The 18082-nt window shown below is 57.7% G+C and overlaps 1 protein-coding gene across 4 annotated transcripts in view; it reads left to right on the top strand.

The window, feature by feature from the left end:
- CFAP99 (cilia and flagella associated protein 99) overlaps window positions 1-18082 on the top strand; it is a 41482-nt gene that overhangs the window by 4557 nt on the left and 18843 nt on the right. For 3 of the 4 annotated variants that reach the window (XM_045056924.1, XM_045056922.1, XM_045056923.1), the window contains exons 2-4: window positions 4166-4291; window positions 14253-14397; window positions 15591-15685. In XM_045056924.1, the coding sequence (XP_044912859.1) occupies window positions 4181-4291; window positions 14253-14397; window positions 15591-15685 (351 nt within the window). In that variant the 5' untranslated portion in view covers window positions 4166-4180. Of the gene's footprint in view, window positions 1-4165; window positions 4292-14252; window positions 14398-15590; window positions 15686-17134; window positions 17494-18082 lie in introns of those variants that run through there. The other variant, XM_045056925.1, reaches the window with a different exon arrangement.

The following is an 18082-nucleotide window of genomic DNA, read 5'->3' as shown; positions in this document are numbered from 1 at the left end:
GGCTCCACAGGTGCTGATATTTGCATCAGGCGTTAAGGGATGCGTAGGAGCTCACCGGAAAGAGGAGAGGCGTGTTCAAGGTTCAGGAGATCCACGTGAAGGGGCTTGAGAGCCAGTGAGAATCCTGGGAGGACAGAGCTGGGGTACAGGACGGGAAGCAGGAGGAGGACCCCAGGGACTGTGAGCCCAGGCTGCGAAGGGGTAGGACGTGCTGGGTACCCCAAGAGTTGGGGGGATTTGTTAATGATGGCTGTTAGTGGAAGGACACTCCCCTGACCTGAGGCCACTCTCCCCCAAACCTCCCTCACCTCAGAGAGTGGCACTGCCATCTATCCCACCTGCCACAGGCTCAGGCCAAAAGGGTCCTCCCCCCCTTTCCCCCACACTGGAACACCTGCCAGGGAGGACAGTGGCTGTGCCGGCCGTGGGGGGGGGGGGGTAAGGCGGAGAGCCAGGCCTGGGAGACCTAGTGAGTGGGTCTGTGGCCACTTGGTGCAGCCAGACTGGGTGATCCTCACCTGCAAATGTCCCACAGCCTCTCGGACGTGGGGCCCAGGGCAAAGGGTTTGCATGAACACAAATAACCAAGTACAAGGGCTCATCCAGAGGGGCCACAGGCAGCCTGTGGCCTCAAGACTTCCAAGCTCCATCCCATGCAGCGAGGCCTCTAATGCCAGAGGAGGGGTGGTTAGTGTTGGGGGGGTGGCCACCACTTTCTGCGGCCTTTAAAATGTCCCTTTGTCCATTAGCTGCATGAGGCTGAGAAAAGCCAAATCTCGCTAGGGAAAAGATTGCAAACTATGGAAATAGATCTTTTCCAGAACTTCTCCCAGAGCCAATATTTCCTCCAGGGACATTCACTCAGTCTGCAAGCCAGGCCCCAGGGAGGAGTTCCTAGCAATACAGACTCCCACAGCAAGAAAAAAGAACTGATTGCACACCCCTCAATGCTACCTTTTGGCCCAGAGACACCTCGAGTGTCCCTCTGTGTGGTCAGCAATGCCATCGCCAGGGATGGGACATCAGAGCAGGGCAACCCACCCAGAGGAGGCGGCCAGGTCAGGGCCCGGACTGTAGGGGTCATGACTTCGTGCCTTCGGATACGTTAAGTCACTTGTCCTCAGCTGCCCAGCAGACCTGGGACTCGGGCCAGGAGGACTGCAAGGCATCCACAGCCTCGCGAGGCCTCGTCTGTACCCCTCCTGCACCTCTGTCTTGGGCGCTGACCTCCTCACTGCGGCCCTCACCTCGTCTTGCCTGTGTCCGAGGGTCAGGACCTGCTCCCACGGTCCAGCCGGCCTGCCCCTGGCAGATGAGAGAGGAGGGGCCAAGCCGGCCAGCCCCCTGCCCTCGAGCCACAGATGGGGACTGCTTCTGTTCCCAAAGGTGCCGTGTGGCCTGCTCTCCAGGTGGCCTGTCCCACTGCTGAGGGGCGGACCTGGAAGAAACGAGCAGCTCAGTGTGTGTTCACAGTCAGCGATGCCGCCACCTGGCCGCACGTCAAAAGGGGGTCACCTGGCACGCGCCGGCCCCACGTCACCACCCGTCCTTCCGACCCCTGCGCCTGCAAAGGCCAAAGTTTGGGCTCGGTGTAGGTGGTCCTGGTGAAGATAGGGACAGATGGACGGGCACACTGCTTTCAGTGCCTGCATGCAGGTCCCTGGCTCCTTTCTTCTGGGCCCGAGCCCACCTGACTCCAGGTGGCCCCTGGGGCAGTGACCGCAGCCAGGTCCTGCCAGCAGCTAGCTCACTCAGTACTGATGGTCATGCCCACTTTGGGGCAAGAACCGATGTAGAAATAGGGACTCAGCCCCCGCTATAGTCCTCTGTGGGTCTCAGCCATTGCCCCCTGCAGTGTGCTCTCGTTTTGTGGAACCACTGACTGGTCTCCGAACCCGGACTCTCCTGAGGCTTGGTCTTCAGGGCCGGCACCCGGCATCAGGGCTTCGAGCCGGTTTCAGTGCGTTTCCCTGTTCCAAGAGGTCCGTCTTCTGGTCGCATACGAGAGAGGCTCGTGCCGCTTCTGTCCCTGCACCGCTAGGGCTGGGCGCCTGAGCGACCCCGAGTCAGGCCTCGGTGCGGGGCCCAGGTGTGCAGCCAGCAGAGGAGGGCAGGAGTCAAAGCCTCTTTCCCAGAGCGCTCAGCTCAAACCCGCTCGCGATGCTGCTCCAGGTGAGGGCTCCCCTGTTCTGGTGCCCCTGGCCTGCCTCCTGCTGTCACCTTCCTGGAAATGCCCCTGCTTCCCAGTCCCTTGTCTGCCCCTTTCTGGGCTCCCTCCGCAGGGCGGGGTGCAGGGCCTAGTCTTTCTGCTCGCGCTGTCCTTCTCCAGGTTGGAGATGGATTCCCTGCTGGGGGAGGAGGCTGGTCCGCACCCCTGTCCCCTCCTATGCCACCTGCTGTCTCCCTCGGTGACAAAAGCATTCAAGGCGCTCAAGAGCCCCGTCCACAGGGAGACCCACCCATCCTTCAGCCCTGGGATGTTCTCTCCCGTGACTCCTCTCTTCTCGTTGCTCGTGGGCATTTGGGCCTTTTGGAGTGGTTCCCTGGTTTTCTGGGTATTTTTCTCCTATTTTGTGTTTTCATCTTTTTATGCTCTCTTGGGAGATTTTCTCAACTATACCTTCCACCTCTTCTATTTGTATTTTTAGTTCTGCTGCCATATTTTAATTTCCAAGACTCTGTCTTCCTCCACTGTTCTTGTTCCTTGGATACCACATCTCTCTTATCTCTCGGAGGTGATAGAGGCACGTTTTCTGGGTTTTAACCGCTGTCTGCCTTTGCTTCTCCTCTTGCCTCTGCTTCACAGTTGTGTGTCAGAGGCTCTCTGAAGCATCTGGTGGCATTTGGCCCTCACGCTCTTGAAGGCAGTGGGGGGACTCAACCAATGGGCTGGACTGGCTGGGACAGCCCATCTTGCTGGGGACCCCAGTGACACTATATACAGCTTTTATCTTTTTCACTCAGTCTCCATTCTGGGGGTTCTAGGTCTGGGGACTGCTATCTGGATCCATTGCAACTTGTTGGGGGTTCAGGAGAGGTGCTTGCACTATCCCCAGGATGCTAGCAGCCTGGCTTTGCCAACAGCTGGTGCCCAAGAAGACCAGCAGTGGGGTGGCCCAGAGACACCCCTCGAGTAGCATGGAACAAGACGGGGGCATGGGGAGGGAGCCTCTGATGGGCCTGGCCACCCCCCTCTAAGCAATTTGGGGCTTACCTATTAGAACCAGTTCCCAGGGTCCCAGCCCCAACCCAAGCAGCTCTTCCAAGGTCTCCCAGAGAGAGGCTCTGGGCAAGCTGGTCTCCTGGAGCTAGTATGTTTCTGGAAAGCTCAGTGCCCATACAAGATCTGGCCACTTACCAACTGTGCATTCTTTCTGGGTGTTGGGTCCCCCACCTTTAAAATGGGGGCGTTGAGGGACACCTGAGTGGCTCAGTCAGTTGAGCGTCCAACTCTTGGTTTCAGCTTGGGTTGTGGTCTCACGGTTCGTGAGTTCAAGCCCCATGTCGAGCTCTGTGCTGACAGTGCAGAGCCTGCTTGGGATTCTCTCTCTCCCTCTCTCTCTCTCTCTCTCTCTCTCTCTCTCTCTCTCTCTCTCTCTCAGACCCTCCCTTGCTCACACTCTTTCTTTCTCTCTCAAAATAAACATTTTTTTTTTATTTTAAATAAATAAATAAAATGGGAGTGTTGAACCTGGTGACCTGAGGATTCTTCTTGCCCCAACCATTTGGGTTTAGGTCACCTACCCCTGTGGGCAAGACCTTCTGTATAAACAGTCACTGAACCCCAGCTAGGCTGAGATATGCTCAGAGGCCTACCCCTCCCAGGTGTCCTCCCCAGCCATGCACAGTTGTGGGGCTTGGGGCCACGTGGGGAAGCCTGGGAGCCTCCAGGATCTGTGGGTGGGTGGGGGCCTGGGGTGGGCTCCTCAGGGCCAGCCTGGGCCCATGGACGGCAGAGTCCTGCAAGGACACGGTCCAGGAAGTGGGCCCGGGTTTCCCCAGCTGGGGTCCCTGTCTCCCTCTAACATGCCTCACTGTGAGAGGTCCCAGGCTCCCAGGGGACGTTCCGTCTATTGATAAAGCCTCTGTGGCTGCCTTTGCCACCTGCCTAGCTGACAGCCCAGGGGTCATGGAGGGTGTGACCTGTAGTGGTTTGCTTCTAGAGTCCTGCCCTGGGAAGATGGCCTACTACGGAAAATGCATTGAAACTGTGATTGGGCAACTGGACAAATTTAAGGCTAAGAAGGGCAGTGCTGAGCAGTTCCTGGAGACCGCGTCCACCGCCCTGCAGGTAGGATCAGTGGCGGCTCGGGGCTCGCTGGGAGGCATGCTGGTGACACCTGTCATGTAGCTAGTTACTTTCTAGGAAGACAGCTGCTTTCCGTCCTCCCTGGGGAGAGGCCCTGGGCACGGCCCCATGCCATTCGAAGGCTGGATGTCCTCAGCTTCACTCTAGGTCACAATAGTGGCTGCAGTGTTTCTAGGGGCCTTCAGGGACCCTCTCTGTGCCTCGAGAGGCATCCCTGGCATCTGGAATGTGCATCAGACCACTCTTGTGAAAGGGAAGATTGGCACCGTGCCTCAGGACGTGCCTGCATGGTACCATCCAAAACTGAGCATAGAGAAGAGTGAGCTTGGATTGACCTCCACTCTGGAGGGTGGCCTCCTCCCAGGGCAGCTACGCACGAGCAGCCAGCGAGCTGACCGGCTTCCGACAGAGAGGCCCACAGGAGCCCCCACCTCCTTCTCGTGGCCCACAGCTGGCAGAAATAAGGGACCTTCCCCCCCCCCACCCGCCGCCCCCCTGCTACTCACCTCTTGTCCCCGTGCCCCTGGATGGTCCTTGTTCTTTTCTCCCCCAACTACAGCCCACCCCATTTCAAGCACATACAGAGAGTCGCTTGGCTGATGTCCTGGGACGGCTCAGGGCCGCTGGAGCACCACCTGTCAGCTCGGCCGCCCTCAGAAGCCTCTCTGTGCGTCTGTCAGTCCCTCCACCGGGGGTGGGTAGGTGCCCAGGGAGCGGGAGCATGCGTTGCAGGGGCCCAGCCCCCCTGGGGCTGTTGTAGCAAATGCATTAATCACAGGATGCTTGTCCTTAATTGCCAGGTGGAATTGCTTTTCCTTAACAGGCGTGTGTGAGCCCCCGGGGAGGTGGGCTAGCCCCCATGACCTGCTCAGGCGTGGGCTCTGCTGGGCCCCCGGCCGCAGAGGGACCCCCTTTCCCTCGCGGGGTGGTAGGGAACGCTCTTCCTCCGTCAGCTGCCTTGTGGTCCAGTGGCCCGAACACCTGAAGTGGTCGCTGCCTTGCAGAAGGGGCTGGGGCCCTGGGCCGCGCACACAAAGGCTAGAGGGGTCCAGAAACCAGAGACTCTCCCACGAGAGAAAGCTTGGGACCGCTGACCCAACCCCTTCTCCCCAGCTTCATTCAGGAACCGATGTCTCTGGCAGCAGGGGCCGGGCAGCAGCCTGTACCCCTCTCTCGAGCTCGTCCCTGAGACCCTAGCATTTGGGGAAATGATGAAAACGGCCAAGGCCAGACCCTACCACAATTATCTTCCCCAAGCAGAAACGCCCTGCACAGCTCAGCGCCCCCTCCCCCCCACCCCGCTTGGGCCTGGCCCTCCCCAGTGGCTGCTCCAGGGCCTGGCGGGGCAGCTGCCTCCGTCCCACCCTCCTCGGGTCTCTCGCGTCAGCCACGACTGCTGTTGTTGGTGTCATCCTAAAAGAAAGACCTCGCCCGAGCTTCTCTCATCTTCCACTTGCAAGGAGGCCCCTTGGTGTCTCTGCTCTGCCCTCAGCTCCCCTGCACCCACCCTCCAAAGCTTTCCCCCACTGCCCAGCAAAAACAGCAAGGGTAGCATCTTTATTTCTCAGTAATAACCATTACAGAAAGTTGGGTCTGTGACAACACATTATTGCCGGCAGTTGTCGCTTAGTGAGCCATGGCATCATGCCCCTATGTGTGCGCTTCCGTGGGGAGGGAGGCCAGCACGCCTCCGCCCCCAGACCCACCGCACCGAGTCCCAGGGATCTGGCCAGCGTCGCCGGGGTGTGCGTCAGATGGAGAGGCCGGCAACTGCGTTTTCTGACACGCTGGTCTTCCCAGATCCTTTCCAATGCCCGCCTCAAGTCTGCCCCAGTGGGGACAACACACTCTTGTGTCCAGAAAATCGAAGGAACCCACTGCTTTTGTTAGACTCAAGGCTCAAGGCTGCCCCCTGGCAGAAAACAACGCAGCACACGAGCCCATCGGGCAGGGGTCCTGGCTGGAAAAAGATACCTTCAAGTGCTGGCTGCTGGTTACCTGTGAATGTGACCTTATTTAGAAATGCCACCTCTGCAGATATGATTAGGAATCTCGAGATAAGAGCGTCCTTGACTTAGGGTGAGCCCGAAATCCAGTGACTAGCATCCTTATAAGGAGAGGGAAATCTCAACACAGAGACCAGGGAAGAAAGCCACGTGACCACAGATATATCCATGAGATGTGGACGCCAGGATCCCGCAACCACCTGCAGCTGGGGAGAAGCACGGTGGGGACCCTCCCTGTGACCTGACCTGGCAACACCTCAATTTCGGAATTCTGTCCTCCAGAACTCTGAAAGCCTACATCCCTGTTGTTTTCAGCGGCCAAGTTTGTGGTAATTTGTTAGGGTAGCCCCAGGACGTTTGTATAGACAGGGAACCTCCTGGGAGAGGCCAAGGATGGAGGGGCCAGGTTGGCACACTCAGGGTTGCTGCCGAAATGCTGGACTCTGGGGACTAGGTGCAGAGGAGGGCGCCTGAGGTGTTCAGATGAAGCCTGGCAGAAGGGTGGGGAAGGTACAAGGACTTGTGGATTGGAGGACAGTGTGCTGACTTTCTCTCTGCAGATTATCTGTAGATCAGAAAGGGATCCATCATCACCACTGGGTGTGTAGGTGCTGAGACGTGGGCATGAAGCCTCTGCAGATGCCAGTCTCCAGAACGGCCTGACAGTGGCACTGAGGGCCTGGCTGGGGCTGGAGAGAGGAGGGAGGGATCAGTGGGGGTGAGGGTGATGGAACCAGCAAGCACCTGGGCTGGCCTGAAAGCCTGGGTTCTCCTGTGCTCCCTGGCCAGGCCCTCGGGAGGGACAGGAGTCCTCGCCTCCCCCGCGCTCCAAGCTGTGCCCCCCGTAGTTAATGTCACTTTGGAACAAGTGTCATTTCATTAGAGCATGACGGCGGCAGACTGGAGAGTTTCCTGTAGGGGAGAGGGATGCTGCTGGACGTCCCTCCCTGGGTGTTGCCTTTGGCCACCCCTTCCCCCAGCTGCACTCCTAGAGACCCACGTGGCCAGCCAGCATGACAGCTGGGCACCAGGCTGAACAGGTGGGGCATAGGGACTCCCAGAGAGTCAGCCGGGCCTGCAGGACCAGGGCGGGGGCGTACTGGGCACAGCAGGCAGCTTGGGGCATCCACAAAGTCCATGAGGTCTGAGCAGACCTCAGAGAAGACTCTGGCTTTGAGACTGAGATAGAACCAGAGGGGTGGGAGGTCTGGGAGAACAGGGATTCCGCAACCCCCCCCCCCAACCTCAGGCAGAGGGACCTGAATGAGTCAGGACGGCAGAGTCCTGACCTGTGACAGGCGCTGTGTGGGCGGGGAGGCCAAGTGGGATCCGAGTGCGCAGAACCTTGGGCCCCGGGCCAAACCGTGGGCAAGGGCAGGCAGGGGAATGGAAAGGTCAGCACTGGGCTGGCGGGAGTGGTGCTGGGCAGCTGGGCAGTCAGCACAAGGGTGAAGCCGGGGTGAGGAGAGGCCCAGCTGAGCACCCAGCCCGCCCCACCCCCCGCCAGAGGGACAGGGGGAAAGCGAGAACTGGGGGGCTGGGGGCCTGGATCACCACCCATGTCCTCGCCTGGAAGGCGGCAGTGTGGCCAAGGGCCAGAACGCCTTGAACTTGCTGTCCTAGTCAGTAGCTTCCTGGGCTCAGGAAACGTTTTTTTATTTTAATATGTTTAAGTGCCTGGTTTATTAACATCAAAGATCCAAAACCCAAAAGGCTCAAGATGGTATCCAGTGGGGTCTACCCCCCACACTGGCCCTCCCAGGAGACAAGCAGAGAGCAGTGTCCTGTGGTCCCTTCCAGAGACTGCCCAGGCCTCTCTTGCATAGGTATTAGATGTAGCAAAAATTACATCTAAATTATATGTTTTATATATGAAAACAGTATCATTTTTACATACAATTTTTTAAATTTCTACAAAATGGTAGTACATTATAACATAAATGTGCATAAGTGTACATAACACTTAAAGTACCATGAGGACTCTTCCACGTTCTGTCCTTAGAGCTGAAAGCATCCTGTTGCCTGGCTGTGACATAACCATCATGACCATGGCCTGTCGATGGGCTTGTAGGCCGTTTCCAGTCTTTTAGTGTCAGAACCACCGTGAGACGGACCCGTCCGCTTGTCCCTCTGCACCTGGGAAGGCACCCCTCGGGCCAAGTCCCAGAAAATGCAGCTTCTTCACGGTGGGGGAGCTGGCCCCCATGGTTTCCGTAGATCTTGCCAGTTGAGGGGTCTACATGCTCGCGCTCTCGTTGGCGGGCAGGGTGTGTTTGTTCCCCCAAAGCCTTTTGCTTACATATTGTGCTAGCAAGTGTTTTCATCTCTGCCAATGAAATAGGTGGGGAAAGGCAGTCGGTGCACATAATCAACATTCATTTTACCTCCTGAGTTTTGAAGCGATTATGTATTTCTATCTCTGAACGATCTGATCTTCTCGGACCTGTATCTGTTAGGAAACGGTGTTTGGCTGTGAGAAAATCCAGAAAAGCAATGGCTTAAAGAAATTGGAGGTATCTTCGCTCACATAAGAAGCAGTCTGCGTACGTACAGGCAGTCCAGGGTGGGCTCAGGGGCTCTGTGGTGCCATTAGGAATGTATTTTCCCCTCCTCTCTGCTCGGCCATGCTTGCAATGTACCTTTGTTTTGTAGTCACAAAATGGCTGCCCTGCCTCCAGCATTGCATCCATATCCCAGGAGAGAAGAGGAGAAAGGCGAACAGCATAAAGGCACGTGCCGGGTGAATCTGCCTCACTTTCTAAGAGCTTCCTTGGAGGCTGCACCCGGCAATTTGCCATTAGATCTCATTGATTAAAGCCATCTGCCACATGGCTCCATCAGCAGGGGCCTGGAAAAAGTTTTAGCTGAGCAAACCACCATCCACAATGAGATAGCATTTTTCTGTTGAGCAGGAAAAAAGGGAGAAGGGGTTAGACACCGGGCAGCCTGTTTCCTTTGTCTGCTCTTCTTTTTTTGTTTTTTAATATAATTTATTGTCAAATTGGTTTCCATACAACCCCCAGTGCTCATCCCAACAGGTGCCCTCCTCGATGCCCATCACCCACCCTCCCCTCCCTCCCACCCCCCATCAACCCTCAGTTTGTTCTCAGTATTTAGGAGTCTCTTATGGTTTGCCTCCCTCCCTCTCTGTAACTTTTTTTTCTTTTTCCCCTTCCCCTCCCCCATGGTCTTCTGTTAAGTTTCTCAAGATCCACATATGAGTGAAAACATGGTATCTGCCTTTCTCTGGCTGACTTGTTTCACTTAGCATGATACCCACCTCAGCCAACACGTCACTGATTAGCAGGAGCCTCTAGGTGTTGTGACACAACTTACACATTCTGTGGTTCTGATTAAATCCACAACCAGGCCCCTTTCCTGCCCCAGGCCCCAGTCTAGCTCTGCCCTAACTCTGGCAAACTGGGTCTGGGGGCTCCGGCCAGAGGCAGCCAGTGATGGTGGAAAGTTGGCAGGCTCGCAGGCCCGGCCACCTCCCAGACTATCCGCGAAACTGTTATCCAGGGCCTTGCTGCCCTCCCTGGGGGCTGGCCAGGGGCTGTGGACTCCAGAGTCCTGAACTTGACCAAGGCCCAAAACGGTATCCACACTCAGAGGCCCTTGGGCGGCCACAGCCCTCTGTGGTCTGTGGCTGAGGTGGGTTTGGAATTAAGGGTCAGCTCTGGTACCGGGGCCCCCTCGGTGCAATTCAGCTCTCTCCCTACCTCCTCCTGGAGACAGCCTGGCCAGCCCAGCCCCAGCAGCCCTCTGCTGGCCTGGCCAGAAGGACTTGGTCACTGCCCCAGGCCTCAGTCTCCCCACTATGACCAGCTGGGTTGACCTTCCCTGGTGGCAAAGACCTGGCCCTGGGCCCAGCCTGGCCCACGGGCCAGGGCGTCATTTACTGCTTAGCTCTGTGTCCTCCGGGACCCCTTGGCCCCACGCAGCCCCGCCTCACCTCCGTGCCCGGGGATAGATGGCATCAGGGCTTAGAGCCGCAGGCTCCGGGCTCTGACCTTATTAATACAGACTCACACTTCCCAAACGCAGACGTAATTAATGAGCAGCGGAGTCACTGTTGTCTGAGCCTCAGAAGTGCAAGAGCCTGTCAGCAGGCGTCCTGCAAACTCATGCAGCCTCAGCTCCAGGCTCGCTGACTCATTGCTTTCTGCCCTGCCCGCACGGGCGCCCGGCCTTCCTCTGACAGAACGCGCCCGCTGTGCGCCCAGCCCGGGGGTCAGAGGACCATGAGACCAGAGCTGACCCTGGAAGGAGATGCTGCTCTGTGCCTCGCCTGCACTGGGGGGATGTCCCTGGGTCCCCACAACTGTCCAGGAAGGCAGGACGTTCTGTTCCCTGTCTGGAGCACCACCGTAACATTGTAGCAGGGAAGGGAATCAGCTGCCTATGTGTGCAGCTGGGCGAGAGCGCTAGGCAGCGTCTGACGGGGGGGGGGGGGGGGGGGGGGGGGGGGGGGGGGGGGGTTAGGGCGCCTGCTGGGTCAGGCAGCGTCTGAGCAAAGACCTGGTGGGAGTGAAGGAGCAAGTGTGCAGGGAAGAGTGTTGCAAACGGAGGGAACAGCTAGCACGGAGGCCGTGAGGGGACGTCCTACAAGCTGGAGAGGCAGAGGGAGGCCAGTGTGGCTGGAGCGGAGACAGGGTTAGGTAAGGACCCCGAGGGAGCCAGACCGGTCCACACAGAGCCTCACTGGCCATCGTAAGGACTTCTTCTGGCAGGCTCTGAAGAAGGACAGACATGATCCGATCCCCATTTCAAAAGAACTACTTGGTGGCCAGGCTGCAAACAGAGGAAGGTCGAGAGGAGAAGCCAGAGTGCAGAGGTTCCCCCGGCCCAGCCATGAGGCAGAGGGGGAGGGAGGCAACAAAGACTTTCTGGGGTTGTGCTGAGATGGGGAGGCCAGGGAGTTGGGGCAAAGCCCAGAGGCCAGACACCGGAGTCGGGGGAGGGTACAGGAGCAGACAGAGCTTTCTGGAATCCAAGGAGGGCGGGCCGGGGACGCACGGTTGGAAGGGCACGTTTTCAGCCTGGATGCTGGTTGCGGTGCCCCCCGGGGTGAGCACAGACCTTGAAGAGACTGGGCTGGAGGCCGGAGACCCTCCCACGTGAGGAGAGGAGGTGTCAGCAGGGGAGTATTGGCATCCGAATATTGCTGGAGCCCAGTCCCGGCACTGGAAGGAGCAAGGGATCTAGTGAAGCCAGGCTGTGCTCCAAGCCATGGGGAGGGTTTCAGAACCCAAGTCCAGGGCAGCCCCTGCTGCACAGTGGTCACCTCTGTGGGGGGCGGGGGGGGGAGGGGACGTCATCTCCCTTGACCTCCTGTCTCTCCTGTAAGGGCATCTCCTTAGCACAACCAAACTGTGCCAGAGCCACGGGGGCATAGCCCACTGAAGAACACGGTTTCAGGCTTCCAGCCTCTGTGGCTCAGGGGCACCTCGGGAAGGACGTGGGAATGACACGGTCTGCCAAGACAACATCCACACTCGCAGGTGTGGAGACAGAGGCTCTCCGAGGTCCTGTGGCTCGTCCAGGACCCCTCAGGTCGTTTTCTTCGCATGAAAGTAAGAGGGGGGCACCTGGGTGGCTCAGAGGGCTGAGCATCTGACTTCCACTCAGGTCCTGATCTTTCGGTTTGTGAGTTTGAGCCCATCAGACTCTGGCTGTCAGCGCAGAGCTCACGTCAGAGCCTCTGTCCCCACTCTCTCTGCCCCTCCCCACTCACACTCTGTCTCTCTCTCTCTCTCTCTCTCTCTCTCTTAAAAATAAACGTTAAAAAAAAAAAGAAATACAAATGTCCAGTAAACATATGAAAACTTCACTGATAATAAAACATCCAAAATAAAACAATGGGTTGCCAAAATTTATCTAATAGATGGGCAAAAAAAATTTTTGTTTGTTTTAATGACACTACTGGTGAGTATGTTTTGCAGTGTTTTGCATCTGTTTGGGTCGAGGTCTGCATTCTGGTTTCATGCTGCATTAACCGTCTTGTCCCCTCCTGGAGATCTTGCAGGACTGACTTCAATGGCTGCCTCGCTCCCTGTGACGGGAGAGAGCGTCTGACCTAGCGACTCCCCACCACTGACACTTAGGTCCTTACCATTTTCCTTCGTCCTGAACTTCTTTCTTTTCCTTTTCAGAAAGAATTAAAACATTTGTTGGGCATAAATACATTACATATACACTACAGATACAGTTAGGGGTTGCATACAGTATCCTATTTGCAAAATCTATACACTACATTTGATATGGCAGTTTTAATGTGATGTATATGAAATAGCCTAAAATTTACAACACACCATAGTCATGGAGCCTGCTTGGGATTCTCAGTCTCTCTCTCTCTCTCTCTCTCTCTCCCTCCCTCCCTCCCTCCCTCCCTCTCCCTCCCTCTCTCTCCTTTGCCCCTCTGCTCATGCTCGCTGTCTCTCTAAAATAAAAATTAAAATAAAAAATATTAAATGTACAATACAGGAAAACATACAATGATTTTTTTCCCCCTGAAGTTGAAAAGCTTGGAGCGTATGCTGAACAGTGAGGGAAAACCTCTTGTCTTTCGGTGTAGAGGACCGCACAGGGGTGACACTCAAAGACACTCGGGGCACTTCTCGGTTTTGCAGGACTGACTCCTGCGGCCAGCCAGACACAGCCAGAAACTGCCAACATTCCAAGCTGATTAAAAGCAAGGCAGACGATATGGAAAAAAAAAAAAAAAAACATTAAGAAAATTCTGCTTCTTAAATGCCCTGAACTTCTTGTATGCGGCTGTTTCCTGTATTTTGGATGGTTTCCTCACATTCCCAGAAGTAATTACTGGATTAAAGGGTACGGGAAGCACAAGGTACTTGAAACACATTTCCAAATTGCTTTCAGGAAAGACCCAACGGCACCGGTCCCCACCAGCCCCTCTCATGGCCGTGCTGAACACTAGATGTTCTTTTTCAGTCTTCTTGTTTTCAAAAGCTTAATCACTTTTTTGAATAAGTAACGTGTGACAACACAGTTGTCCAAGGGGTAAGTGGGGAAAAGTCAGTGTCCCCAGCAGAAGCCCGTGGAGAGAACACAGTCCCTCCAGTTACTGGTAATTCCTGTCTGACTTTGCAGGTTTTCCTTACCATTTTTTTTTGGGGGGGGGGATCATTTTTTTTAATAATTCACTGGAAAACCTTTATAGGAACGTGCTCTTTTTTTCTCTCATTGTGGTAAAACACACATGACATAACATTTACCATCTTAGCCACTGTTAAGTGCACGGCTCTGTGGCATTAAGAACATTCACACTGTTGTGCAGCCGTCCCCACCCTCCTTCCCAGAACTTTCTCATCCTCCACAACAGAAACCGTTCCCGTGAAACCCTAACTGCCCGCCCCCACTCCGGCCCCCGGCTCCCACCATCCTCTCTCGGTCCTGGGGCCTCATATAAGTGAAATCACGCATTTTTCTTTTTTTTTTTTTTTTTTAATTTTTTTTTCAACGTTTATTTATTTATTTTTGGGACAGAGAGAGACAGAGCATGAACGGGGGAGGGGCAGAGAGAGAGGGAGACACAGAATCGGAAGCAGGCTCCAGGCTCCGAGCCATCAGCCCAGAGCCCGACGTGGGGCTCGAACTCAGGGACCACGAGATCGTGACCTGGCTGAAGTCGGACGCTTAACCGACTGCGCCACCCAGGCGCCCCAAAATCACACATTTTTCATGCCTGTTTATTTCTGTCTCTGCCCCCAGCCGTGGTCACTACCCAGGAGCACCCGAGGGACCACATCCTGGGGCGGACCCACTGGGTCAGAGGGTCGGGGCGCCGGACTGCCTGGACTCTGCCAACAGCTTGGGGAGGGGTGCCCTGAGAGAGCGCTTCCCCAGCGCGGACCGGGTGCCTGGCCCTGGCCCACGGCCCCCTCCCCCCTCCCGGGCCGCTTCTTTCCTAGACCCTGAGCCCCCAGAAGCAGGCGTTCATTCTGGAGGTGCTGTCTGGGTGCCTCGAGTACCAGAAGCTGCTGGCCGTGGTGGTGGACGCCTTCTACGTGCGGGCCGGCTGCCTCTGCCCGCGGGCCGACCACAGCCTCTTTGAGGGTAGGTGTCCCCGTGGGCCAGGCCCGCCGCCCTCGCCCCTGCACAAGGCACAGACAACAGTGGGGACGACCTGGCGAGGCGGCCGCAGACAGGAGCTCCTCGGGCTCGTGCTGGACGCCAGCCCCTGCTTCTGCGGCACGCTGCTTTCTGGGCTCTCTCCCTGCCCCTCGCTCGTTGGGTCCTCACGGCTGCCTTGAGTGACTGGACCGGGTCTGCCTTACAGACGTGCAAACAGACTCCGGGCTCACTAAAAGCCAGGCTGGGGTCCAGAGCCTCGGGTCCCTGAGGGAGGCGCAGCCTGCTTCAGAGACAGTGCCCCCAAAAGGCCAGCCTGGGTGAAATGACAAGCCTTTACCATCGGCCAAGTTCCTGACCCCCTCAGCCCCGAGGACATAGGGCAGGGCCAGCCTTGTGGCCGCAGTCTGGACTGTCCAGCAGGGGATTAAATATGAATTGTCTCTGCCTGGTCTCCTGCAGGCCCCGGAGGGCCACCTGCTTCCGTGGCGTGGGATGAACATTGCGGGCAGAGTGGTCAGTGCCTCCGGGTGGGGGTGTTGGTTCAGCCCCCAGACCCTGCACTAGGCCTCAGAGCCCCTGTTCAGAAGGAGAAGGCTTGGGGACAGCAGGGTGCTGGGAAGCCGAACTTAGTGACCCGATGCCAGGTCAGGAGCTGGCCCCTGAGCTCCGCCTGTGCCCTCGACGCTCAGCTCAGGTGTCACAGCCAGCAGCACGTCACTGGCCTGCCCAGCAGCCAGTGTAATGAACAGCCCCCGCCCGGGGACCCTCACCTGCCCGGGTGTTCACGTCCTGCTTGGCTTAAGGCTACTCCATCTCTCAAAATTAACAAACTGAAATCCAAAGTGATTTTCCTTTTACCCAGGGAACTTTTAGAATTTCTGAGAACATGCCAAGTCAGTGAGCGTGTGTGGAAGTGTTTTGACAGACGCTCCCCAAACGCTCACCCATGCGAGCCGTCGTCCGAACTCTCGCAGCATTTTGTCGTTTTCACACGGCGTCACGTGGAGCTCCTGCCCGTGGTCACCTGCCCGGCTGGTGGCGGGCCTTCGGCTCCGGCTCCCTCGCACCTGCCGGGCACCGGTCAGGCCTCCGGCTGATTCCCCAAGACAGAATGCAAGGGGGCGCAGGGGAGGACACCCCAGGGGCGGCCCCACTCACCGGCCCCGTTTCCCCAGTGATCTGCTACCTGGCCACGTTCCAGCTGGAGGAACTCGGCTTTCAGCTCTTCTGTGACATCGTCAGGTCCCAGCCCGTGGACAAGATGCGCAAGGTGAGCTCTGCGGTTTCTTCCTAAACCCAAGGGCGAAGGTGTCCCAGCCAGCACCGACCTCTCACTCTCTGGCTCGTTGTAATGGAAGAGACTCTGCTGGGTTTAGTGTGTGTTTATGACAAACAGGTGCCCTCTCATTGCTGCAGACACCCTCGTTTTGTCCCTGGGGGATTCGACTCCCGTCCCTCAGGGTCCTGGTGGGTGGTGAGTCTGGGCCTCTGGAGCCTTCCCTTCTCTCTGTGACCAAACTCCCCCCTCCAAGAGAGGCTGTGCCGCCTGGGGGCTGAGGGGCAGGCAAGGGGGTGGGTCCGAGTGGACCCTGAGGATTGGCGTCCGTCGGGGGAGGCTGCGGACTAATCTCCTGCCCTGCCGTGGCCCCTCCTGTGGCCTGAGCCTGAGGCCCACCGTTCTTTAGTGGCCAGCCCCCGTGGAGCACTTGCTGTGGGCCAGGCTTCGTCCGTGAGCATTTCTTGTTCCATCCTCACAATGACCCAGGGAGGTCGTCCTACGAGGCATCCATCCCACAGCTGAGGGAACTGAGGCACAGAGAGGTTGGGTGACTCACCCAATACCACTCAGCAAGTGAGTAGCAGAGCCCTTTCTTGGACCAGGCTTTTAACCACTGGCTTGCTCCTTCTTACTGGGCTTGGAGGGCCGTCACCAGACCAGGACAGCGACTCCTGGAGAAGTGCGGGGATATCACAGGCCCCGGGAGTGCCCTGGGGCCTCTCCCAGAAGAAACAGCAGGCTCTTCGGTGACAGTTCGGTGGGAGTGGCGGGGGGGGGGGGGGGGAGCGAGGGAAGGGACGCCCACTAGGACCACAGCCCCCAGAGATGTGGCACTGGAGACTCACAGGTACCTTGGCCACCTAACAAGGGAAAGAGAGAAAAGAGAAAGCGCTGGCCCAAGGCCGTGATTTGAGTCTAATGATGGGACTTCCTACCTACATGTAAACAAGCAATTCACGGGGATAAACATTTGCATAGTTATCTTAAACACAGTCTTCATCTTTCTAAGAAAAAGACAAATTGTAGGCATTTTCTGAGAGGCGTCTGGAGGTGCCCAGGGCCGGCTCCCCAGGCTGAGCTGCCGATGCTCAGTTCACGCTCTGCTCTCAGAGGCCTCAGATTCTTGGTGATTGTTGAACAAGGGGGCCTATGTGTCCTCTTGCACGGGTCCCGCAGTGCAGGAGCTGGCCCTAGACCAACCTTGGCCTGAAGAACCCAGAGGGGGCGGCACAGGACCCTCCTGGGGCTGCCCCACAACGCAGACCCAGGACAGGTACACAGAGAGCTGGCCACACACGGCGAGCCTAGGGCCCCCAGTGCAGGTGGCTGGGTGTTACCTCCCTGGAGATTTTCTGGAAGAGATTCATGGAAACTGCCCCCACAAACTCCGACAGGAGCTGGGGAGCTGCAGGGGTGGGGCGGCACCCTCTGCAGGGCCTTCTCTCCCCTGCCCACGCCCCCCCCCCAGCCGTCCCATTGGGTCCACCCACCTCCAGCATCTAGAGGAGAGGTCAGCCTGGGCCTTGAAGACAGGGCGCAAGCTGTTGGGGACAGGATGGCAGCCCTGGGGCCTCCCTGGGGAAGCCCCCCACAGCCCACCGTGGTCAGCAGTGACGAGGTGGTGGTGAGCTCAGCGTGCCCAGGCTGGTTCTCGGGCAGACACAGTGCTGGATGTGGCTGCAGCTGGCCTGTCACTCCGGGGGCAGTAGCAATCCTGCTGGCTCCAATGACCCCCGCTCACACGCTGGAATCCTCCAGAGGGCCGGAGAACTCACCCCAGGACCCTGCCCCCACACCCGGTGAGAATGGGGGCCTCACTGTGGCGCGCTCTCCCCAGGGGTGTGAGCAGGCCATCCCTGGGTGGGGGCAGCACACCAGCTGAGATGCTGAGTGGGCGGGGGGATGGAGCAGCAAGTAGCGCTGGCCAGGAGCAAGGGAGCAGAGACCCCAAGGCCGGATAGCGGGCCACTGGCTGCCCCTTCCGGCAGGAAAGGGTAAAGGCTGAGAGACAGCCATGCGAGGGGGAGGGCAGGAGACAGGCCGTGGCTGGGCGGCTGGCAGCTGGGCAGCGGGCAGTGGCCACCCTGGGGAGGCAGTGACAGCAGCCGGGGTCCTGTCCTTGTGCCTGGCGCCCCCACTGCTCAGCCACTCCATTCACAGCAGCTGCAAGGGCCCGGGCATCATGCCCACCACGCACAGCACGCAGCAAACACCGACTCCAGACCCGGAAGCCCCGGGAGTAAGGCCCTCCCAGCCCTTGGCAGGCGTTGGGCCCAGATCCACGGGCGGTGCTGGGGTGGAGCCCAAAGGCCCACAGCGGGAACCCACCTGCTGACTCACTCCCTCCCCAGTAAACTCCCTGTTCCCAAGGCTCACAGCTCAAGGGTG

Source organism: Felis catus, chromosome B1 (assembly GCF_018350175.1).
Source record: "Felis catus isolate Fca126 chromosome B1, F.catus_Fca126_mat1.0, whole genome shotgun sequence".
In the NCBI taxonomy this organism is placed as follows: Eukaryota; Metazoa; Chordata; class Mammalia; order Carnivora; family Felidae; genus Felis; species Felis catus.
This window is presented reverse-complemented; position numbering and strand designations above follow the sequence as displayed.